A 26,393-nucleotide genomic window follows, 5' to 3' on the forward strand; every position below is an offset into this window, starting at 1 on the left:
TAAATCACAACAAATTGTTTAGTCTACCTTTTTCTTTTCTTTTCTAATTTAGACATTTTGTTAAATTATTAGTTTTTACTTTAAACATGGTTTCTAATTCTCAATATTGTGATGTAACCTAACTATAACCAAAACAATGTTTTTTTGCGTACCGAGGTTTTAACCATTCAACAGAGCTGCGTCTCCAGTGATGCTGTCTAGAAAGACAGCTGACAAGATTTTGAAACGCAGCCCAAGTCAGTATTTTATGATAAGTTTCAGTATGTTGTTTAACAGCAATCATCCATTCCTTCTGTGGTGTTTTATCTCCATATAAAATAAGCAGCAATGTTGTATATCGATAAAACCCTCAGTAGCAGTAAAATGAGTGTGAATCCCGGCAAATACTTGCTCTTGAAGTACGAGTAGGATCACTCCTGTCTTCGGTTTCTACAAAACTGAAAGAGCGTCGGTGTTTGTCGCCAGACACACAATAGAGAGTATTGTGCTCGTTTCATAAAGATGTTATTGAGAGGAGTCAAGCGGTTTTCTGTCACACGGTGTTTTTAAGAACGAAATTAGCGTTCGGTCACAATAAACACTGACAGGGAAAAAAAACTTACTTGCTACCTGGAGTTTCACAACATCTTCATAAGACTTATACGTGTTCCTCCTCTCTCACTACAGCTCAAATACATCATTAGTAGACTGCTGTACTGGAGCTCTGCTGTTTCTCTTACCTTTCACTGTGCGTTCAGCGTTATTCTCCCGTCCTCGCTGCTTTTTCCATCTGCAAACGTGTCAAGTTTGAACCCGCGCTTTTTCTGTCAGACTGCAGTGATTAGTGTTCGTCCAGTGTTTACTCTGTAGTGTGCACTGCCTCGACAGCACAAACCGCAGCTGCTTCGCTGCGTGGAAATGTGAGTGACGTGGAGCAGACGCGCTGCAGTTCTTACTGGACTCGCATTAAACGCGCGATCACACTCACACGACGCTTTTACCTGCTGCGCTTTACTTCCTTAAAAGCACACTTACTGTGTCTTTACGCCAGTACTGGCGCTTCCACGAATCGGCTGCGCTCATTTTGAAACAATAAAGACGTTTGGAGAGAGAACTATCATGGAAAATAATGGAATACCAAGACTATCATGTGGAAAGTTTCATTTCCATACAAGGAAAAGTAATGGAAATGGTGAACCCTAGTCAGTAATGTTATATAAATATAACAAAGTTAGCATAATACGTAGTGTTTAAACATCAATCGTCTTTCTTGACAATTTGCAGTGTTGGGGGTAACGCATTACAAGTAACGTGAGTTACGTAATCAGATTACTTTTAAAAGTAACTAGTAAAGTAACGCATTACTTTCTCGTTTACAAGAACATTTCTGAGTTGCTTTTTCAAATAAGTAATGGCAGTTACCTGTTTTCCCTGTTTATTGACTGACTAGTCTCCTGTCCCCATGTTGAGAGAAATCGGAAGTAGAGGCGTTGTGTGTGCTGTGTGAACATGATGTTACTTTAGTTCTAGACTAAATGTGAACATGCAAACAAAAAAAAAAAAAAAAAAAAAACGAATTAAAACAGTGAAATGCAAACTTAATTAAAACAGTGAAAATGTTAAATAAATTAATTTAATATCCCAAATATCCTTTAATAATTAAATGTTAAATAAATTGTATACTAATAAGAAAAATGACTAACATTTGTGCTTCTTTTTTTTTTTTAATGCAAAAGTAGTGTAACACATTACTTTCCATAAAATGTAACTAAGTAACATAATTAGTTACTTTTTTTAGGAAGTAATGCATTACTTTTAAAAGTAACTTTACCCAACACTATCTATCTGTGACCCTGGACTGCAAAACCAGTCTTAAGTAGGACGGGTATATTTGTAGCAATAGCCAACAATACATCGTTGGTGTCAAAATTATTGATTTTCGCTCAAAAAATCATTAGAATATTGAGTAAAGATTATGTTCCATGAAGATGTTTTGTAAATTTCTTACCGTAAATATATGAAAACTTAATTTTTCTTTCTTTAGGTAATTATTAAGGCTATAAATCCTTACGCCTGTTACTCCTTCTGCTGGTACACCTTGTTTCTGAGTGATCATCTGTGTCTCTGGGTATTGCAGAACCACAGATTTATTATTTTTATTTGACTTTTTATGTGGCTGTTTAATCACAGCCAAATTTGGGGTTATACAGAAATCTACAGAAACCTCAGTATCTCAGGCCAGGATGTGCTGGCTTTATAAAACTGAAACTGATTTCTAGAGCACATGACAAAATACATGTAGAAACATGTAGGCACACCAAAGTGTGGCTTCTTTTTTTCTCAAACTGAATAGCACATTACACAATGTGGCATGATTCTACTTCCTCTCGCCTAAAATCTAAAAATCAATCATTAGAAAAAAATAACTAATTTTATTTAACTGTTTTCATGTGCCATTAAATAGTGTACGTGTGTGTGTGTGTGAATTATTTACATTTAATGGTTTAATAAATAGTATTTATTGTATAACATATCTCATATCTAATTTAGCAATGCTGACATTACTTGTGTCCTTTATTAATGTAAAATTGAATGTCTACATGTAAAGGCAGATGTATAATATCTTGACTAGAGTATTAATGCCCAGCTAAATGTGTTTGTTCTCCTTACCGGTATAGATTTTTAGTTAATGACTATAAACACCTGCTACAAACCAACATTACACAACATTATAAATAACACCAATTTCCTCTACATTATGCCATACACCAGTTATAAAGTAAAAGAGGTGTAAACAGCAATCGCTTTGATTTTGTAGATGAATATGAATGTATCCATGTATGGATTTCAAATGATGAGAGCAGTTAACAGGTACACGTCTAGGACATGTTTCAAAAGCCTCCCAACTTGCCTTAGCTCAAAGTTGTTTTTCTTTCTCATTTATTTATTTGACTGTTTTTACTGCTTTTGCAGAACAGAAGTATCTAGAAATGAATTTGGTTAAAGCTGTCACAGAAAACCAAGATATTTTACTAGTTTACTTCATAATAGTTGTAACATTCAGCGGTCTCTTCACTCTTCATGATGATTTGTTAACATGCACTTGAGGTTTTCTATAACCTTTTAATAAAGCAGACATACAGAAACCACAAAACGCCCACAAAACGATACAAAGGTTTGAGAGAAACAGTTTTCAAGGACATCCAGAGACTACCAGTAAGCCCTTTGTTTTCTGCAAACTGGGTACAAAATAATAATTAAAACTCACAAATAAGCAATTTTTTAATCAATTAGCACATGAAAAGCTGCTTAAACAGAATATTGTTCAGCATGCTGCTTTCCTACCTCAGTAAATCAAACTAAGTACTAAATGGGCTGTTTTATTTTCTATTTATTTAACATGTCACTCTTGCATCTTCAAGTACAAGCTACTGCTGACTGTAAACCTGCTTCAAATTTGAGCCAAGCCACTTGTCATGTCGATTCTGAAGAGGCATATTTGCAAACGTTGCTGAAAACTGCTCTCTCGTGGTGGAGACGTGCCATTGCAGCCTGAACGAAGGGAAAAACCACATGAAATAAAGGCATGCAGAACCATCCTCTTGTGATTTTAAATAAAAATGATTTTATTTATTTGTCAGGTAAATGGCATTTTTACAATCTTAAAACAGCAGGCCATGCAACGCACTGCTGGCATCTGAGAAAACAAAACCAAATAAACAAAAAAATAATAATCTTCATTTCTGGCTCTGAAACCACCTTCATACGGAGAAACATCAGGAGACAATACTGACAAGTGATGCGCTAAAAGGCACAGAAAGAGCGATTCTGAAGTGTATGACACACACGTTCATAAAGGCTATACGCTCCTGCAGCAGAATCAAACGAGTGTGGATATTCGTCAGTTAAGGCAGGAAAAACTAAATAAAACCATCAGAAGCTCCTTCTCATCAGAGATATAAAGAATGCCATAATCTACATGATTTTATTCCAGCCAGGAGCTCCAGACTTCTTCATATGCACTTATAATATATATTTCTAAAAGTCCTTAAGATCGACAGGCACCAATCCGTAAATGTCAAAAAATGGCTTTTTTTCCCTCTCTTCTGGAAAAAATACACTTCCAAAGATGACAGAAAAAAGCAGCAACAAAATAACTGTACAATGATTTTTTTTTTAAACCTGTGTTTTTTACATTAGATACAAAAAATTCTAATACTTCATTTAGCGATCCTTCATTTTGGAAAGACAAAAATGGAAATTGCATGGTTTGTGACCTATCGTTGGTACGTATTAAAGAAATGCTTTTGAATAATACTATACTGGTTCACAATAAAGCGTGATGAATAAAATAACAGACTTCATAATAAAAACAAACTTCCTACAACGGGAAATCAATGACCTTCAAAAGCAGATTGTGGAGTCAGAGATTCATAAACGTTCTCCTATGTTGCGAGCTGCTACAAAAAAAGTGGACGACTCTCCTTCATAGTGTAAAAAAATATCTGCGTCAATAAATGTAATGTAGTGTCGAACACGCACGAAACTTCAAACTACAGCTTATCTGCGAAGTGCTTAGAAATGATCAAATTGATTGGGTTTTTGACAAAAAACATCAACCTGAAGTGTAGTGTCATCTACTCGTCGGTCGACAGTGTTCAGAAGCAGCAACGTTAAAGCTAGTGTAACATTTCCTTCTCTAGTGTCTCTACGGCGTCACATTAACGTGACAGTTATCAATAAAGATTAATAGGCATAAATGAGCACCGCACATTCACCAGTTATTCAGAAAGATGCAACGTAAATTAGTGACAAATAAATAATTGGCATTTCCGCGGTGCACAAAGCTGGCGTAATTCTATTCAGGGTCAAAGGTCATAGATATAATTCATATATATAACGGTCAGCTACTATTGCTTCATCTCAAACAAATCACTTCTGGAGGGAAGCAGTAAACGGCTCTGCTGAAACAGAGATTCACGGACTCAGGATGTCCTCGGTCGGCACTTCTGCTAGTGTTATGAACGCATTCATGCGCATTAACAGAATAAAAAAAAAAAGTTTTCAAACAATTATGATACGTCCACGATGGAGTGGTTAAAAAGAGAGAGAGGAAGAAAATGTGTGAAAGTAGCAGAATGAAGTGTTGCAGTGCTCAGACCCAACCGCTGGTCAGCTTGTAGAACATCTCCTCGTCTAGAGACTCGTTCTGGTCCTTGGCACGCGTGGACAGGAAGATGTAGCCGCCGATGAACTCGTGCACCACTTTGCAGTCCACCTCGGCACAGATGAACGCCAGACTGGGCTCGTCCGCAAACTCCACCGTCACCTGCCGTGAGAACAGAGCAGATGCTGATGCGAGTGGCCTTCTGAAAAACAGCTGATCTTGAGTTCAAGGTGAGGCGTGTTGTTTTTTGAATGTTAACCCTATAAAGCCTCCAGGTCTCTAAATGATCAACTTGACCAAACGTTGCTGTTAAACCTGTTTCACACACAATCTATGCCATGCTTTCCATCGTCTGATTGATAAACCTCAGCAAGTCAAAGGTCTTTTAGTATACTTGTACAAACGTCCACCTTCAGCTGGTGCTTCACGTGTCTTTTTGCTGTCAAATCTTGAGTGATTTTGATCAGGTAAACAACAGAATAACTGTAGTCATATTTCCAAATGAACACTTACTAAACTGAAGCAGCTTGGCTTTACTTGATTCTCTATGAATCATTTTTTAGTCTCAAATCTGATCATCAGGATCTTTTGAGGAATGTTTGTTTCCAGAAGCTTTACTTTCACTGTTCCTCACTTCACAAGCCTCCAAAACATCTCACATCTTTCAAGGAACATTTATTTGTTCATCTCTCAATTATCATTGGATTGCTTTGCATTTTATGTTTGGATCTTTTAAATATCATATTACCTAGACATTATTGGAGATCATTTTACGATATATGCTATCCTGTTATAAAGATCTCACTGATTTACAAGCATCAGAATTGTATCACTTTTTGTCCATTTAAATGTCAGCATCTGCACAAAATTGCATATTTTTGGTAAGTTTGAGTCTTTGAATAAAACCGATTTATTCAGAGCTGTTTTTCTTCTATAGTCTCACCATACATAAGCCATAAATCTCAAAAACACTTAAAGGAGAAGTCCACTTCCAAAACAAAGATTTACATATAATGTACTCACCCCCTTGTCATCCAAGATGTTCATGTCTTTCTTTCTTCAGTCCTAAAGAAATTATGTTTTTTGAGGAAAACATTTCAAGATTTTTCTCCATATAGTGGACTGATATGGTGCCTCGATTTTGAACTTCCAAAATGCAGTTTAAATGCAGCTTCAAAAAATCACAAATGTGGTTGTAAATGATCCCAGCTGAGGAAGAAGGGTCTTATCTAGCCAAACGATCAGTTATTTTCATTTAGAAAATAAAATTTTAATATATTTTTTTTTTTATCTCAAACGCTCGTCTTGTCTTGTTCTTTCCGAACTCTGTATCCAATCGTATTTTCTCCCTCAACTTCAAAAATCATTTCAAAATCATCCCACATCGCTGCAGAAGCACCGACCCAGTGTTTGCAAAGTGAACATGCAAAAAAGACCAAACACCCTTAACAAAAAAGGTAAAACCGCGATATAGGGTGATTTTGAAGTTGAGGGAGAACATGAGATGGGAGTTTTCTGACAAACCCTAACTGCCATGAACCAGAACAAAAACAGTCCAAGCAGAGTAAGACAAGATGAGCGTCTGACATTAAAAAGTATATAAATTGTATTATTTTCATGAAAATAACCAATTGTTACGCTAGATAAGACCCTTCTTCCTCGGCTGAGATCGTTTACAACCGCATTTGGGATCGTTTGAAGCCACATTTAAACTACATTTTGGAGGTTCAAAATCGGGGCACCATATCAGTCCATTATATGGAGAAAAATCCTGAAATTCCTCAAAAAACATAATTTATTTACAACTGAAGAAAGAAAAAGATGAACATCTTGGATGACAAGGGGTGAGTACATTATCTGTAAATCTTTGATTTGGAAGTGGACTTCTCCTTTAACAAAAAAACACATATGCAAAGGATCAATAACCCGAGGGATTTTTTCGCTCAATAGTGGAGCTGCCCCAAATATTAACTACAGTATAAAAAGCCAAAACACAGACTTGTGAGGGACATGTGCTGAAAGTAAATATTGCATTTTTTTTTAAATGAGCATTTTCCTGTGCAGCATCATGTTTTATGGACAGACCACTGAACTTTATATGCCTTTATTAATTCATAATTCACTATATGCCTTTCTGTATTACTATGGTGCTTATCAGTAAATGTAAACTATTATTTGAATCAGAATCACAGTAAGTCAGATAAGACCAGCAGATCTGCAGCAATCAGAACAAGCATGGTCACAGATAGCCTTAATTAAGTTAATAGGACATTTACCTGATGAAACGGTTAACATGGAGTCTCGTTCACAACAACTAACTACATAACCATTAGCAACAGTTAACAGCATCAACAACAACAACAAAAAGAGCATCTGACCATCTTAATTTCCCAGTTGACGTTCCACTGTTTCATGTTGCTGAAGCGCCAGGTCTTGATGGCGTCTCCTGTGCCGGCGTCCATACGGATCAGTCTGTTGTAGGTGATGCCAATCAGCTCATCTTTCTTGCCCCCCTGAAACCTAATTTGAAGAAATGCAACAATTACCAACAGAAGGACAGAGAAAGACAGACTCAATGTTTAACCGAGCAGATTTTAAGAAACAATGAAAGTGCAATTAGAAGAAATTAAATATGTAAAAGAAGATAACATAAATTACTTCTGAAAGGGATAGTTCACCCTAACATGTATATTCTGTCATCATTTACTTACCCTCATGTCATTACAAAGTAGTATGAATTTCTTTCATGGTGCACAACACAGCAAATGAGGTAGTTCATGTAATAATGTAGCCCATGTGACTTGTGCACTTAAATTCTTTGTAAGCCTTCCAAAGCTGTCATATCTTTGTGCAAGGCTGAAATTTAAGTTGTTATTTATTGAAAACCTTGGCCTAACTTTTCTTGGGATGTCCGTGAGAATTCATGCAAGACGTAGCATTGTCCAATTTGTGAACAAATTACGTTTTGAAACAGATCTTTACAAAGAATTGGTTAATCTGGCCCTCACTGACTCAAGCTCACTTGGAGGGTATGAATAATTACACCACGGAAGAAAAGTCGTCGAATAGGTTTGAAACAACATGACTGAGTAAATGATGTTAAAACTATGCACTGTAAACAGGACATGTTTGGCACACAAACATTTAATCAAAATATCTAAGAGATAGAAAATGTCAGGTATAGACACTCACTTGGCAAGAAAATGGGTGATTCCAAATTCTGGCAAGGACTGCCAGGCCTGAATGAAACGCATCTTGGCCTCGATGAGGCTCATCTGCGCTACGTTCTGATGGGCTTCCAGAATACGGGCCGAAATCTGAGGATAGTGCATATGTGACCATTAATACACCATCATAACTTCAGCAGAAAGTCAGAGTGAACACATGGACACAACGTCATCAGAAAACAACCCCAGAGAAGAATGAAACACCAGACACGTCAGTATGATACTGCTGTATTCAATCACCACAAATATCAGAGTGAACACACGAGACGATCCTCTTGTTCAAGCATCCCTTATGATCTGTTATACATGCGACATAACATACATTCACAGAAGCCATTGCAATCCCAGCTCCCGTTGTTTACTCCCTATTTCCCCAGAACATGAAACATTTTCATATATGAAGGAAATGAGTGACGTCACTGGAGTCTCCCACAGATCAGTTACTTGCCTTATGAAAGCTTTTATCAGAGCAGATCAGCTGATATGCTACAAACTCCCTGAAAGAGGCAGGCAATTTTTATAGTAAAAGATTTTTAACATTTTTTAAGAGACAAATGTGTTGATTATAGTGAAAACTACAGAGACGCTAATAGGACATGGTGATGGGAAAAAAAAAATGAGATGGGAGGAAAATTTTACCTATTGCATTCACCCAACAAACTTTACATTCTCTCACTAAACTTTAGATTTTCTTGCAAAATATTTGCGTTCTCTTGCTTAACTACTGCATTAGCTCAAGAAATTTTACATTCTCTCCCAAAATTACTACATTCACCCAATAAACTACTGCATTTACCCAATTACCTTTACACTCGCAAAATTATTGCATTCGCCTAAGAAATGTCACATTCTCTCACTGAACTATTGCATCTGCCAAAGAAGCTTCACAATCACTGGCAAAACTACTGCATTCACCCAAGAAATGTTATGTTCTCTTGCTAAACAATTGCATTTACCCACTAAACTTTACACTCGTAAAACTATTGCATTCACCCAAGAAACTTTACATTCAGAACTTTAGACTCTCTCACAAAACAATCGCACTTGCCCAAGAAACTTTACATTCTCTCGCTAAACTACTGCCTTAGCCCAAGAAACCTGACACTTACAAAACTATTGCACTTGCTCAGGAAACTTTACGTTCTCTCACTGAACTATTGCATTCACCCCTAGAAACTTTATACCCACAAAACTGCTGCATTTGCTCATTAAACTTTACATTCTCTCGCAAAACTATTGCCTTCACCCAAGAAACTGAATGTAAACTACTGTATTTGCTCAAAAAACTTTACACTTTCTCATTAAACATTTGAGTTTTCCTGCAAAACTACTTCATTTCACAAAGAAGCTTTACATTCTCTCGCTGAACTAGTATTGCATTTACCCAATAAAATTTACATTCGCAAAACTATTGTATTCAACCATTCAACCTTTACTTTCTTTCAGTAAACTATTGCATTTTCCAGAGAAACTTTACGTTCTATCGCAAAATTACTGCATTTGCCCCAAGAACTCATTAAACTTTACATTATCTCGGAAATCATTTGCGCTCTTGCAAAACTATTGCATTAGCCCAAGAAACTTTACATTCTCTCAAGAATTGTTGCATTCACCCAGGAAACTGAATGTAAACCATTGCATTAGCCCAAAAAACTTTACACCTTCTCGTTAAACATTTGAGTTTTCTTGCAAAACAGTTGCATTCGCCCAAGAAACTTCACATTCTCTCACCTCTCTCTTGCAAACCTATCCCATTCACCTTTGAGTTCTCTTGCAAAAGCAATTAAATCTATTTTTTTCTTACACCTCATTATTTCCACCGCAAATGTTTTGCATGCAAACACAACGTTTATCTGGGGAGTGCCAAAGGTTTGCAAACAAATTCAAAATATCTCAGAAGAGTGTAAAAGTTTTGAGAGAGAACGCAGACACATATCAATTTTTCTTCCATCACCATGTCCTTTTAGGGGCTCTGCATTGTCATCTAAATTAATACAAACAAAATGATAATTCTGAATGATGAGAATATATTTTGGGATATAATCATGCTTAAAATGATAAAAATGTGTTTTACAGTTTGATATGAGAATATAAGCCTGAAGGTCATGAGAATACAAGATGTTTCCTTATATTTCTATAAATATCCACCACATGAGAGCTTATACATAAGTTGACTTTTAACAGCATTCTGGCAGATAGCTGTCCTGGAGGAGACACCAGTGATTCAAAACATGATCTTAAATGTTTTTAACAGTTGAAATGTGAGCTTTGGGGTGAGCTACAGCTATAAATGGTAAAGTGGTTAATGGAAGAATCTCTGGAGTAAGACACAGCACCAGTGTTAGTGAGTCACGGACATTTACCAGCTGTCAAACGAGTGACTTACCAAGTCCCTGACAAAGCCTGGCTGAGGAGGGTGGAAACAGGAAGAGGAACACAGAGAGGGAAACAAGGGAAAAGCAAATAAATGAATAAAGCAGCAAACAAGCAGAATAACAGAATCAACACAACCGTTAATGTACAGAAGGAGAAAAGGGCAGGGTGCGCATGTGAGTATACAGCGGGAGAGGATCACGAGGATCAGCTGGACAGGAGAGATCAGAGGAACACACTGCGATGGGATCACGTTAGACACAGCCAGATTGACTGTACATATTGTGCGGGCGTAGAAATACGTCAGCTAGCAGAGTCCTGCGATACCGTTGATGTGACACCAAGCAGAAGACTTTTGTAGTCTGTGGCGATCCTAGTGTAGATTTATCCTCGCTAATTAAAATGGGAGAAGTTGTTTTTGCAGTGATGTCAGAGTGATTTATGTAGTATATCTAATGGTTTATTATGTTGGCTTGACAAAGCCAACATGTACTGAGCTTATTATTCTTCCGAGACCAAATTTCTAACAGCAACTCATCCTAGAGTTTTTAAGCTATGACCACCAAACTTGGCACAGACCTTCAAGATGTTCTAACTCTGTATCCTCTATCTTTTCTAACTGATCCGACTTTCAGAATTCCAGTATCAGACTTCCAAACAGGTCCCCATTTCCGTAAACTTCAGATGAGGGGGTCAAATCCTTCACACAATAACTCTTGAAGAAAAGAGTTATTGTATGCAGTTATTGTAAAATATTGTAAAGCTTGCCAAATCATGCTTCTAGCTATGTGCTAAAGCATGCTAGGAACAGACTAACAACATGTTAAATCACATGCTAAATGTGCAAAAAATTAAAGAAACATGCTAGCAATGTGCTAACACTTGTTAGAAATGTACTAAAACATGTAAGCCATGTGTAAAACTAAACAACAATTAAAAAATATATGCTAAGACATGCTAACAAAATCTAAAAACATGCCAACAACATGTTAACAATGCCAATCAACTTTCTTTTATAACTTTCAGACAAGGCTTGGTCAAACCAACATCCAAATTTGCAACTATCTGTTGTTGTTTTTGTTTTTTTTTTTTTTATATATATATATATATATATAATAATTAATAATTAATAAACTCTTGAATGGCATCTTGTGTGCTGAACACAAATCAGTAAATTTTTAAATGTCTAGAAAGTGTAGGATTTAAAACATTTTAAATGGGTTCAAAGTTCATGTCTGAGCTGTAGTTTATGATTAACCTAAAATATGTTTTCATCACATTCCAAACCATACACCCGTGACTCCACAAGGTGGCGCCACACACATTTAAAACCTAGGAACACTAGTGAAATTCCCCACCATTTGGATGGCAACATCCGCTTTCCTGGTCTCGAGTCTGGAAAGTCAAGTGAGAAAGTCATTATCCTTGTTTCCCAAAGTTCAGTGCTTTCTGACCCATCTCCTCTGGGAATAAAATCCCAGAGTAAGCCTCTGAAGAAAAGAAATTGAGCTTGAAATGCATGGATAAAAGCATTCAGAAATCATCCGGACTCTAACGTCGTTCTCACAAACAAACTGCTGTCTTCTTCTCAGACTGCCTCTCCACATTCCCAGGCACGGCTTCTTTCCTGTACTTTTTCCCGCCTGTTTCTGAAGACCCCACCCCAGCTCCTCAAAGTTACTTCCAGCGATAAGCTGGTGGGGGAGCGAGTGAGATGTGAGGACAGGAAGCCCACCATCCCCCAGCATCACAGGAGCTGGACTGAGTCCAGGGCCACTGTAAGACGACACCAGCAGCACACAGGAGCCGTCTGTTGACTCCCACACACTCGCCCTCCCTACATACTTTCACTTTACTCTTGTTTTTCAATCAAAAACTACATAATTTTGAGAAATTTCACTGGACACTCGGCATATCCTTATCAGGATGACCGTTTTAGTGCTAGAAAAAGATGATTTTGATTTTTACATTTTTGTAAATGTTTTCGTCTCTTACTATTACCATTTACCAAGTAGAACTTGGCGATATTTAAAAAGTGATATGTATTCAATATCTAATGGCTATTTAGTGTATATACACTTGTGCTCAAAATGATTCATACTCTTGGTAAATATGATCAAAGAAGGCTGTGAAAATAAGTCTGCACTGTTTATCCATTTGATCCTTCACTCAAAAACGTCACTACTGGAAAAGGGACTGGGTTCTATGGTCCGATGAAACTAAAAAAAATAGCTTTTTAGCAGCAAACACTCACGGGTTTGGTGCACACAGGGACAAAAAAAGTACCCCAAGTGTTGTATCTTTAATGTTGTTATATTAAAAACTGTCCCTGATAGAAATCTTATAATGGGCTGTGAATCCTCCAACAGAACAATGATTCACGAACAAACATCTAAATCAAAACAAAAAAATGGGTCACTAAGAACAAAACCAAGCTTCTGCCAAGGCCGACCCAGTTCCCTGACCTGAACCCTAAAGAAAACCAGTGGGGTGAACTGAAGAGGAGAAGAACCAACATGGAGCTGGAAATCTGAAGGGTCTGGGGATCTGATCTCTTGTCAGATGTTCTCTAAACTTATCAGGCATTATAGGTGAAGACTTGGCTGAGAGCTGTTATCTTGGAAAAACGAGGGTGCAAAAAGTATTGAATAAAAGGGTATGATTAATTGTGGCCAATGTGTATTAGGGAAAAACTTTTTTTTTTTTTTTTTAAATGAGATTTCCCATTTTTAATTCTTATTCTACAATGAAAGGTTAGATTTTGTGTACATTTAAAATAAAAGATTAAAAGGATTAATGATACAGATTTATTTTTACAGCCTTTTTGATCATATTTACAAAGGGTATGAATAATTTTGAGCACAATTTTAGATCAGTTAAGGAGAGGAAAACCTGTTTTTTGGCCTTCAATATAACTTATTAAAACATATATACATATGTATATATGTATATATATATATATATATATATATATATATATATATATATATATATTTTAAACGATTAAAAATATTGCTATTCATATTGTATAGTAAAATTAATATGAGTATTTAATATAATAATAATAATAATAATAATAATAATAATAATAATAATAATAATAATACATTAATCACAACAGTAAAATTACAATAATAATTGTAATAACAATTCTATTCAAATCTGCTACAAATCTGGGAGCATGGCTGGTTCATGTTACATTTTCAAATGTACATTATAAGCAACCCAAACTCACAGTGACTGCAGAGATGAAGTTCATGTGGAGTAGTGTCTGTGAATATATATCCGCAAAAGTACCATTTAAATATGAATCCTGCATGCATGATTCTGTATGAATGAATGACACGGGCACGGTTTCGTTTACTACACACATACTGAAGGGCGCTTTCAATTTAATTTGTGTCTTTGTTTTACTGTATTTGTCCTTTAGTTTGTTACCTGCTTCTATGTTCTTTTTATTGATAACAAATAATATAACAATAAAATTATAATAACAAAAATTACTATACCATGATATAAACTGTTATTGAGAAATAAAATTACTGTATTATGATATTAGATCTGGCTTTATGGAGCAGCATTTACTGTGAACCGAGCCACTTTGAGATGCTGAAAACACTGGATTATGAGCTGCTCACGTTTAAATAGACACGTGCTTCACTTTGAAAGCAACTCCACAACAAAGGTTTTTACTCACATTTTTGTTCATTTTGGACCGTGTCTGAGATGCTATGGGTTTTCTGCACACAGTCGCAATGGTGCCATGCAGTGCTGTTATAAGCAATCCATGCATTTATTTATTTGAAAACACATTTTTTTTCCCCCACTGATTTACGCAAATTTGGATGGTTCACAAATCAGGTGGGAAAATATAAATATGCACATACATTTACTTTTTTTTGCCAAGTTGGACAAGTTTTGTGACTTGTTAAGACTGAACCTGATTTAAAAATCAGCAGCAAAAATGTCTACAACGTTCAATGAACCTGTTTCATTTGCATGCATTACTGTCTCCCTGCCTGTCTTTAGCTCTCTGCCATCAGTATCTGTCTATATCGTCCGCTGCAGCGGCAGACCGATCTCTCATTTACCTGCTTGTTCTTGTATTTCTTCAGGTATCGTGGAGACACCAGACACTCAGGGTTGATGTCGGTAGTGATGGGCTCTATGATCTGAGGATCAGGATTCATGTGCTGCATCTTTAGGAAGGAGAGAATGTTCTGGACCTCCAAGTTGTAGGAACTATCTGCCATCGTCTTCCCTTTGGAGGCCAAACGGCAAGCCGCCATCCACTGAGCGTACTGCTTCTCCTGAAGGACAGGGAAAGGAGTTTAATAAGTGCCAGTGTCCATTTAGTATCACTGAGATATTATAGTTTTAATTTTTCCTTTTAATTTTTCTATTTTCTGTTATCATTTTAATTTCAAATTTTTAGTCATTTCAGAGGTTTTTTTTCTGTCTATATAATTTTTATTAATATTTATTTCAGTTTTAGTTATTTTAGGACATCAAGAATGCAAAATATGAAAATGAGATATGTTACTTTTGAAACTAGCTAAAATAAATAATATAAAATAATATAAAATTTATATAACCCCAAATAAGTTTGTAAATTTACTTCTGAAGTAGCAAGTCAAGTAACATGCTACTTTTCTGTTTAAAGACAAGTGAAAATGTTAGGTGATTTATTGCACAGTAATGTGTGGCAATCAATAAAAGAGTCCATGAAAACGTCTCACTCACAGTATCACACCGCAGACAGATCTCATTCATACCATCTGCTACAGGAATTAGCAACTTGATGTTGAATTTCTGACCGGAAATGTTCACATCTGGTGTGACTTCACAGCCTACAGAGAAACAGCAGTTAAGATGCAGTACTGATGCAGTAAACAAACACAGTTTCCGACGGCGTCCGCCGTGAGCGCTCACCTCTCAGGTTCATCTGGTGCGCCGGCGTGCCGTGGGCCTCCTCGCGGCTTTTGTAGCAGGAGATTGTGATGTCCTTGAACGTGCACCAGTACTGCTTGTATCCTTTTAGAGTGAGTTTCTTTGGTCTAAGGCGCAAGCAAAAGTTAGTCAAATCAAAGGGAAATTACTTTGATTAAAGATTAGTCTCTACTACTGACCAGCTCTGTGACATCCGCTCTCTCAATATTCAATATAGCAAAGTATAAATAAATTATAATAAGCTGTAGTTTGTCATTTTTGTGTCACTAGCATTTAGCACTAGCAACTACTTTCAGTGGAAATCAGCAGTCAAAGAGGTAGAACTGCCCCACATTTACTGAGCCATATGGCTGTGCCAATATTGTCACATCACTTAAACAAACACACTGTAATTAATTTTGTTGCCACTAGTGTTGTGGAAATGACAAATTTTACATTTTAAATAGACTAATACATGGACAGTCTATATATATTACAAAAGGCCTTGTTTTGTTTATGTATTTATTTCTTTTGCCTTACACTAATTAAAGCTTATGAGACCAAAACCAAAAAATCTTAATCTCAATCCTTCAACTCACTTGAAGACTTTCACATAGTCGGCCAGTTCAGGAATGGATGTGATGTCACCCTGGGAACACAAAGTTATAAATAAACCTTTATTTATTTATTTTTTGCACAGCATGTTTATTTTGATTAAACTCCAATTCTGTCTGCAATATAATGCTATCCAATCACTGCACTCAAAGTCCAGAGTAGATGGTTTGAAATGATCAAATCAGTTATTTTAAAATGATAATCCTTTATTTGAAGGACTTCAATTTGAAGTAATACTTGGAAAATTATAGTAGGTGCATGAAAACAATGTGAATAATATTTGTAATTACTACAGTCTTTCCTCGTGATTATTGTTTAATGTGATGGCTAATACTTTTGAAGTCGCTTAGACTCTGAAGTACTGCACGTACACACAGCATGTATGCGTGCTTCCCTTTTAAATATTGAAATTTGTGTCAGAATAACATGACACCATTTTTCTTTTTTCATCATACCTGGTAAATGAGGCTGGTGTGTTTAGATGAAGTATGTGTAATGTATTGTATGTCAATGAATCACAACAATTCCATGCTATAGGCGCTGCACGGACACAGGTAACAGCGCAAGTTTTCATGCTAATATTTGAAGCTTCCACTGTTCGAATGCAGAAGTGTGATAAAGGCCTATAGGTGTGTGTGCGTGGCTGTAACGGAAGTAGTATGAATTATGATTGCATGAGATTGCATATGGTTCAGTACCAGCGTGTTGGACGTCTTTCCTCCCTCCAGAGTGATCTCCAGATCTGACAGAGCTGCATCAACCTCATCAATCTCCTTCTCACTGTTGTTCATATGATTGTCTGAAGACATGATGGACAGCTTGTTGATGTGGTACTGCAAATAAAAACACAATAAAAGAAAAACTTCTTTATTCTTATATGTAACCTTTTCCTACAGCTAGCATTTTCCCAATTCAATAAAATGTAATTTGTCAAAGCAAATGTTAAAAAGCATTTTTAAAATGTTTACACTTACAACTTGCATGCATTTGTGAAATGTAACCTTTATTTAGCATTTTCATGAATTGGTTTTAAATAGTATTCACACATGTCCTAAATATCAGGGCTGCACATTGCAAAATTCTTACAAAATAAAGTGTTTCACATTTTGCAAGCTACTCTTGATACTGGATGGTTTCCACAATTAAATAAAACTGAATTTGTCAATGCAAATGTTTGTGTTAAATGTGTTTGTTAAGTTTTAAATATTTATGCATATGTGAAATTTAACAATTATTTTATATTTGCAAAAACTGCAAAACTCTTACAAAAAGAAAGAGAAATTAAAATGCAAGCACAATATTCACTTTGACATCATGATCATCAATTTTAATGTTCTTTTTTGCCAATAAGGCAACATTTTTACGTCATCTTCTGTAGCAATGTTATTTTAATATCATTGATACACTATTCTAGTTTTTTTTTCTTTAATCTAGTTAGTTTTAATTTTAGTTCAAGTTGTAATTCTGTTCATATATACATATATATATAAGCTGTCAAACGATCCCCATGGAGGTACAGTGAACAGTTGGACTACAGAAGTATATTTCACTGTACGCTGATGACAGCTCTGCTTCAGAATGGAGGCTAAAGGCATTTTCATGTCACCATCTCTCTGCTCAGATAAGAGTAGTTAGTAGGTGAATGACACACCGATTTCTCTCAACAGTTAACAGCCTCGCTGTAATGTTGGCTAAACTTAGACCTGCTGATGTTTAATGGCACTGAGCTCTTCTACCCAGAGACACAGACTCCAGAGCTGAAGTCTCATATCCCCTGACTGAACGTGGTGCGGACTGATGGGGAGGGACAGACCTGACTAATTTAAACTCACTGTACGTAAACAGAGAAAGTCGACACCACCGATACACCTCCACAAATCCCTGCTGGAGCAACCGACACCTCCTTAGATTGGAGACTCCGGGTGGTCTTCCATGTCCCACCTTCCTCGAACAGACGCCCGCTCTATATTTACATGATGTGAAGACAGTGAGGCGTCCTGAGGTGTTGTCACTCAACATTTATGAGGGTCTGAAATAGCAGGGTCATCGTTGGCCAAACGGCCAGTGAAAACAAACGCAGCAGCCAAACGTTTGCACGCTGCAGATGCTACGCAGTCAGGCACAGAGCCCATCCAATTCATTAACCAGGCCAGAGGACCTGAGTGAAGACTGCAAACTGTCAAACGACAGGCTTACACAGCAGTCCTAACAGACAGAGCGTTCGCATAAATTCTGCCGTGGCTCGGACGTGCACGTACCTGCAGGGCGGCAAACATCATCATCTCCTCCTCGGTGCATTCGATCTCCTCCAGCAGGATGGCCCACTTGGCCTGCTCGTACAGCTGGTTCACCCTGATGGCATCATACTGCAGGGGTCAGGAGAGTGTTAAAAACACGACACCACTTTCATCACACCATCCTTACAAAACAAGTGTGTAGATCCCTCTGTGATCCCTCTGATTATTTATAACTAATACCTTAAATAGGTCATGAAATGCATTTTTTTTTAATTATTTTATAATGTTTGCTGAGGTGTACTTATAATTTAGTCTGATTTTTTATTAAAAATAATGTAGTAATAAATGTTCATTTTCTACCTCAAATTTAGCCTCTGATTTGGAAGGGGCATGTCTGCTGTGAGACATTGCATGTGGAGCTCTTGTGAAAACTATTACTCCGTTTTCACTATAACAGCTGCCAAGATGAACTAATAGTAAAAAATGACCAAACACAGTCATGTCTACTGAGCACACAATGATCTCAGTGATCTGCTTACTGCAACCAGCTGATTTCTGCAATCTCACTAATGCTTTATCATAATATGGACAGTGCAACATGATGTAAATAAGAGACTAGTTAAATAGTGTAAACTGAGCCATTGATTATAATGGGATTTTTAGCAAAAACGCAGAAGTCACAGATAGACCTGCTCTGCTCCAGTGATTATAAAGACAACAATCTGTGATCACCACCTGTATATAAAATAATCACATTATAGTTAGTTTTCATGCTACTAACAGGAATATCCAGGAAGTGTCTATCAAGAACATCTTGATTTTCCATTGTATGACCCCTTTAAGTTTTCACACATTCAACTGTCTGAAAAAAAAGACAGCAAAAATGTTGCAGTAAAAACTATTAAAGGGGTCATCGGATGCCCATTTTCCACAAGTTGATATGATTCTTTAGGGTCTTAATGAAAAGTCTCTAATATACTTTTGAAACGTAATCTACTGCATCTTCAGCAGCTCAGGTGTCGGGAGTAAATGACGACCACTATGTTCATTATTACATCCAGCAACACAACACATCAATTGCTCAATCTGAAATATTCTTGTGTAACTTACATCCCTGCTCTGGCATCAAAACATGGAAAGTTACTGGACTGTGACAGCTGGTCTAAGGTAAAATGCTCATGTCAATCAACTATCATGGGAGCGGCCTCTGTGGGTGTGACGCCACACCGACAGGCATCTGAGAACGGCTCGATTTGAAAAAGGGGATATTATTTTTACAGATTAATTAAAAACCACTGCATGGATTTTTATCATTATAGGGTAGATTTGTACATACACTGCCAACACATATTAATGTTCAAACAACATGAAAAAGTGAACTTAGCATCCGATGACCCCTTTAATTGATTAAAAAAATTACTTTTTCCATATACAGTGAAAAGTTCCTGTGTGACATCACATTTGAAATATGACTTATATAAATAACTTATCATTTTTGTTATGAGTAATGCACATTAGGATGTTTTGTGTTAAATTTACTGCATTATTTTAGTGTCATGTGTCGTTTTTCACTGCATATGTGACCCTGGACCACAAAACCAGTCATAAGAGTCAATTTTTTGAAATTGAGATTTATACATCATCTGAAAATCTGGAATCTGAGGGGGCAAAACAAATCATAATACTGCGAAAGTCGCCTTTAAAGTTATCCAAATGGATTTCTTAGCAATGGACATTACTAATCAAAAATTAAGTTTTGATATATTTTCGGTCTGACATTTACAAAATCTCTTTATGGAACATGATTTTTACTTAATATCATAACGTTTTTTGGCATAAAAGAAAAATCGATCATTTTGACCCATACAATGTATTGTTGACTACCGCTACATATATACCCGTGATACTTAAGACTGGTTTTATGGTCCAGGGTCACATTTGTGTTTTGTTTTTGGCCTAGTGCACTGTCTATACTCAAGTATTGGTCATGTAGTATGGACGGGCCACTTACGATGAACTCTGATTCATTGTGTGGCTTTAAATTGTGGAAATTAGTACATTTTAAGATAAAAAGACTGTTTTTTGTAGTTTAGGTAAATTTAAAATAATGTAGCAGCAAATATGCAGCACACGTTAGCAACAAGGTTTAATGCGTAGTGTTAGAGGTTTGTTTAAACATGAGCAATAGTACTAGTGATGTATGACTCAACCACATTTAATTAAAAGCTTCCACTTTAATGGCCTCCCACAAACGCGTTTCATCTTCAGATAACATCTTTATTACGGTTTGCCACATGACTTCGATAATACGCAATCAGACAGTCAGCAGCATGTTACTGGCATTATACTGAAATAACCGGGATAAGGTTGAGCTTTCGAACATGCATCATATATGCACTATAAGTTAGTTTGATGTTTTAATCCCATGCCAACTTCCTTGTCTATTTTTATGATGTATTTTTATGATAAAACTCTAAAATCGATACATCTATGAGATACTGGACTTTCAGGAGCATTATGGTACATCTTCATTTGATAATATGAACTTGTGTGTGATTGTGAAATCTCCTATATATTATATTGCCTATATAATATGTGCTAAAGTGCAAAACACACTGACCTTTGGGTTGAGGTCAAAGAAGCTGTGATACTTGAACCGGAGCAGAAGAACCTCGTTCTCCTTCACATCCTGCTCCATCAGTGATCTGGAGGAGTCCAGCCACCTTTACAAAGACATTTAGAGGAATATGAATGAAAGCCTCCCTCAATCACAGAGGCTTCTCAGATCAGACATGTCCCTACTTACCCCTGGTTGATCTTGGCCTTGTCCAGGAGGGACTGTGGCTTGTACATCTTGACCACAATGTCGGGTGAGGAGATGGGCTGACTGACAGCGAGGATGCTGGGATTGCCTTCTGACAGCGGACTGTCTCCAAACCACGCTGAGGTGGGGGACAGAGGGCTACCATCCCGAGAGTCATAGGTAGGCGTCATGGTCTTGCTGTAAAGTCCAGGACTTGAATAGATGCTTCCTGAAATGAGGGACATCCATTAGTAACCACCCAAAATGGGCATCGCCCCATTCACACAATGAGTCAGATGGAGGACTGGGCGGAATGACGTATATATAAATATGAAAACAGAAATGTTTCATCCAGTAGAGAGTGATTTAATTTTTATAAACATGCTGTAACTGTAGGTTGCTTGTGCTCTTCTGCTCTTCAAGCAAAAGTGCAAACTGCCATATTCATAAAGAAATCAGTTAATCAACTTCTATATTACTGTCTTATATATTTACAGGACACTGCCATTTTTAATAAATGTTTTCAACGCTGTTCTTCACAATGTCTAGTTTTTTGGTTTCTAACCATTATAGTATTAAAAAAAGTATAAAATTATATTAAAAAAAAAAAAAAAATTATATATATATATATATATATATTTATATACGATTATAACATCACACAAAATTAAATAGGAAGTATTACACTGTTATAAAACAAAATATGTCGGGTTGAATTATTTTTGTAGAATTTTGGTCCCTTTTTACATTTCCAGGGTTTTTAGAAACTGAAGTCATAACAGTTGAGTTAACTTCTGGAAACAAATTATTTTTCATAATTTTCAAAATAAAAAATAAAATAAAATAAAATAAAATAAAATAAAATAAAATAAAATAAAAATAAAATAAAATCCCACAATAGCATTTCATGACTTTACAAAAGAGGGGAATTCGGTTAAATTTTCTGCAAAAATAACTTGTTAACAGGTGACAAGATTCTGTCATAACGCCCACTCCTAGCCACATACATGTATCAAATCCAGCGGCTGAAGATCACCATAAACAGCACATGAAACTGCTGTTCAAACTCATAATCACTCATTCACATGACTGCACATTTCTGATGAAGGCAGCATGCAGAAAATGCTCACTAAAACACAGACTTCAACTTAGCGAGTGCACAAACAGCAGCGAGCACATCCAGCAGCATGGGGGGACCGGGAGGTGACTGACATCTCTATGAACCCAGTGAATCAGGAGCCGAGCATCAGCTGGGTCTCAGTGCACCGTTACAGCTGTTATTATCACACACCATTAACACAATCAGTCCATTAGTGCAGCGTCATTCTTTAAACACTTCATTCAGTGCTTACAGGACAACTGGAGCAATTTTCCCTCATCCGCATAAGGACCTTACATTGCACAAGTCCATTTGGTTATTATTAAATGGAGACTCCTAGATGTTAATTAATATTGTACAGCATCAGCTGTTCACCATCTATGATGTATGTCATGACACAGCACCCACAGAGACCAACTACAACTTTTGTTTAGACGTCTAGAGCTAGTGAAAGAAGGACATGAACTAGATCAATAAAAGAAAGCTTTAATGAGTGTAAGTGTCCTTAATATAATCACATCTGAAGAAGTCAATCTTAATGAACCTCTTAGTAATTTACTGTATAAATATCTGTCCATTTTATCAGTTCACGTATAATAAAAGTACATTGTAACCAAATTTTTAAGGCATCTGACTATTAAAAAAAAAGGCCTCTAACACTAGCTTGCTTTTTCTTTTACTATTCTATCTGTTTTATTTTTATTTATTACGCAATTAAAAAACCCCTTGCTACATGTACTGCGTTAGGTTAACTGAAACTTGTCATAGCACTTGCATGTTATTGCTCTTTTGGTGATTTTAATTGCTTCCATTGTCCTCTTTTGTAAATCGCTTTGGATAAAAGCGTCTGCTAAATGTCTAAATATAAATGTAAAAATATGCAAGAAAAGGTTTGTAAACACTACAAAATACTAGGACTATCAAAGTTAACCATGAACATATAAGTACTTTCCTGTTTAAAGAATTAACACATTTAATCATTTAAAATAACAACTGATGTACAACAGCCTCATGAACAGCTAATTTTACATCTCATCAAAATGTAGATAGGACAGCATCAATAAAACATTTTATTTCTTTCAAAAAATAAATGAATGCATTGCATTTAGAAAAAAAAAATGAATTAAGTAAATTCAATGTATAAGATACATTTAAATTAATTCTTTTAAAGTACTGAGAGCTCACACAAAATGCCTTAGACATTACCACCAAAATCTGGACAATACCGCCATTGTGTGAACAATAATGCAATCCAAAAATAAACTTCTGCTAGTTGTGCAAAGATGTAATTTTATGGGAAGACACTATCATCTGTCAACTGCTTAAACTTGTTTATTTACTGTCATAAATCTGAAGAAAAAAAAAAAAAAAAAAAAAAAAAAAAAAAATCACACAGCTACGCTACACATTCTTCTCTAACCACTCAAGAGACCAATCGCAAGTGCGTAAAAAACACAAAGCAAAAACAACTTATGTGGCAGTGAGAGGCCACAGTCATGTAGAGGGACAGGAAGTGCTTGTGGGGTGGCAGGGGTCATGAGAAAAGACAGAGGGCTGGAGGAGACATGAGGGATGCTCACAGCCGTTCTCAGAAATTCACTGGAGGGGTTTCCACTCCCATCAGGGAACTGAGGAGGCCTGCGCTAGGATGTTTACTCGACTCCACGCACTCTTTGAGAATGTTCAAATGAACCCTAATCCACAAACACACATCACACTGACGCTTCAGCTTAGACTCATGTCTGTAGGCACGTAGAAAACAACTGATTGTGAGCGTGAAGGAGAATTCACTCATATGCCAAATGTTACACTGTCTTACTAATCAATATCACTTAATATAATAGCATTGCTTGGAAGGCCTTTTATTTTTAGTTAACAAGCTTAAAATTTTATATTGACTTCATGTCAATCCAAATCCATATGAGATTTGTTTGTCTTCGAAACACAAAGATGTTACTGAAATCTGAGAGATTTCTGTCCCTCCATTGAAATTCCATGCAAACAAAACTAAAAATTTTATAAAACCCTAAAAACCAAACCAAAACTTTACAAATTTCATAAAGACGGAGCAGTTTAATCAAAGTCTTCTGAAGAGACACGATCACTTTATATGACGTACAGATCTCATTTAGGCTTTTATTCGTATAAACATTGATAAATGCGTGTACTTACAGCATATCTAAACTTTAATCAGGGTAGACACCATAATGAATTTTACCGGATAAAAGCGAGACTGTTAGAAATAGACTTACATATTTTACAGTGGTATGCGCTGTATAATGGTTCTTAATTGTTTTATGGAGTAGAACAGCTTTTGGTCTCCTGAAAGCCTATTGGAATGATGTTTCTTCAGCTGAGCATTTGGTATGTTGTTAAAAAAAAATGCAATCCACTGAACACTGTACCTTTGTCCATCACAGTGTCATTTACATTGCTGTTAGAATTTAAATATGTCTATATGGTAAGCAGAAGCTCAAAGTCCTTGTGAATGTGAGACAACCGATGAGCTGTTATTCTCATGTGTCACCCAAAACATAGATTTCCGTAAGAACCAGTGAGGTTTGTTCTCGTATGCAAAGCAAATACGTGTGCTCGAAACTCTGGACTACTTTTTATGAGTTTTTATCAGAGGTGTTTGTGTTGCACATCATATGTTAGCATCCATTAATTTTAATTGTTGGAGGAAACTGCTTAATTTTAAGCTTTTTTGCGCTATATTCATCTTTCGAGTTTAAAATCTTGTTGACGTCACTGTTTGTGACGGCAATGGACTATAGTACTCTGATGACGCGTTGATGTCTCATGAATATTCATGAGGCTACGCGTTCTTATCCTATGAGAAGACGCTTCGCCTAATTATTCACGATAGCCTGTGCTGATTTGCTATGACAGACGCTTCACACTGTGAGATTGCGTATATTAACTGAGAGAAACTTTCATGGATCGAAGGAGACTGTTTGTTTTTGTTTGCTTTGTAAGAGTTTGTCACAAACACGATTCATTCATAGAGTGAACTCAATGAGGCAATTCATCAAAAGGATTATAAATGCGCATATATAAGGGCGTTCACATATACGTTTTCGATGCAGAGTGCAAATGGCATTTATTTGTGTTGTTAACTCAATGGGAGCTAAATGAAACTGTGAACCATCTGAACCCGAAGTTGACTCTCTCCCCATTTCCCCCTTCGCTCCGCAGCACACCACGCCCACTTTTGCACCTTTTTTTAAAACTGTGGTGAGAACTAACCAGTGCTGAAACAGGGGGTTTCATGACCCTTTAAATTCATCAAGCAAAGCAATCGTTATCTCTTTAGAAGACTCTATTAAGGATTAAACCGTTTGATTACCTGTTGAGTATTAATTTTACATCGCGTTTACATTTTTGTAATTAATTTTTTTTGAAGCATCAACGTTTAGGTGGAATGGACTTTCAGAAACTATCCATTTAAAGTTTGTTGCACTAAAACCGTGTGATTGTTGCTTCCTAAACCTGGCTTCATTTTGAGAGTGAGTCATGCTCTGAACGACTCAGCAAAGCATTAATGCCCCTTTTTCCACCAGCATGGTTCCTCTGCTTGTTCCTGGGCTGGTGCCCATCCTTCACTCCCATTCCAGCATAGAAATGTCAGTTCAGGGCTGAAAACGCTAGTTACAATCCGATCCTAAAACCTTGCTGACTGGAAAAGTCAAAGAGCCTGAATTGGGAAAAAAAAAAAGTCTAAAAGAAGTCTAGACACTCTCTCTATATCTACTGGCTTCAAGTTTGTGGAAACGCAGGCCAGATCATGATCATGCCTCCCACATTCACTTAGCCAAGCTGGCAAAAGACTGGTTAAGCCTGGAATTTTTGGAGCGATTCATTATAAGAATCACCAAAATAAAAAATAAAAATAAAAATTGCTTAATTTTAGTAATTTGCCTGTGGATCGGACTACATTGGTCACGCTGTATGCTTGTTTTTG

The 26,393-nt window shown here is 36.5% G+C and overlaps 2 protein-coding genes across 6 annotated transcripts in view; both read right to left on the bottom strand.

The window, feature by feature from the left end:
- The window catches only part of stxbp6 (syntaxin binding protein 6 (amisyn)), a 47,288-nt gene extending 46,304 nt beyond the window's left edge, over positions 1-984 (bottom strand). The window contains exon 1 of one of the 2 annotated variants that reach the window (XM_051133410.1): positions 720-984. The gene's annotated coding sequence lies outside the window, so the exon portion shown is untranslated. Of the gene's footprint in view, positions 1-602 lie in introns of both variants that reach the window. The other variant, XM_051133411.1, reaches the window with a different exon arrangement.
- A 2,597-nt stretch (positions 985-3,581) lies between these two features.
- fermt2 (FERM domain containing kindlin 2) overlaps positions 3,582-26,393 on the bottom strand; it is a 54,964-nt gene continuing 32,152 nt past the window's right edge. For 2 of the 4 annotated variants that reach the window (XM_051132822.1, XM_051132824.1), the window contains 12 exons: positions 21,334-21,559; positions 21,148-21,250; positions 18,549-18,656; positions 16,989-17,123; positions 16,275-16,324; positions 15,679-15,803; positions 15,490-15,596; positions 14,838-15,056; positions 10,760-10,780; positions 8,339-8,463; positions 7,525-7,666; positions 3,582-5,308 (listed from right to left, as the gene is read on the bottom strand). In XM_051132822.1, coding sequence (XP_050988779.1) covers positions 5,135-5,308; positions 7,525-7,666; positions 8,339-8,463; positions 10,760-10,780; positions 14,838-15,056; positions 15,490-15,596; positions 15,679-15,803; positions 16,275-16,324; positions 16,989-17,123; positions 18,549-18,656; positions 21,148-21,250; positions 21,334-21,559 — 1,535 coding nt within the window. In that variant the 3' untranslated portion in view covers positions 3,582-5,134. The remainder of the gene's footprint in view (positions 5,309-7,524; positions 7,667-8,338; positions 8,464-10,759; positions 10,781-14,837; positions 15,057-15,489; positions 15,597-15,678; positions 15,804-16,274; positions 16,325-16,988; positions 17,124-18,548; positions 18,657-21,147; positions 21,251-21,333; positions 21,560-26,393) is intronic. The other 2 variants (XM_051132823.1, XM_051132825.1) reach the window with 1 other exon arrangement.

This window comes from Labeo rohita, chromosome 17 (assembly GCF_022985175.1).
Source record: "Labeo rohita strain BAU-BD-2019 chromosome 17, IGBB_LRoh.1.0, whole genome shotgun sequence".
Lineage (NCBI taxonomy): Eukaryota > Metazoa > Chordata > Actinopteri > Cypriniformes > Cyprinidae > Labeo > Labeo rohita.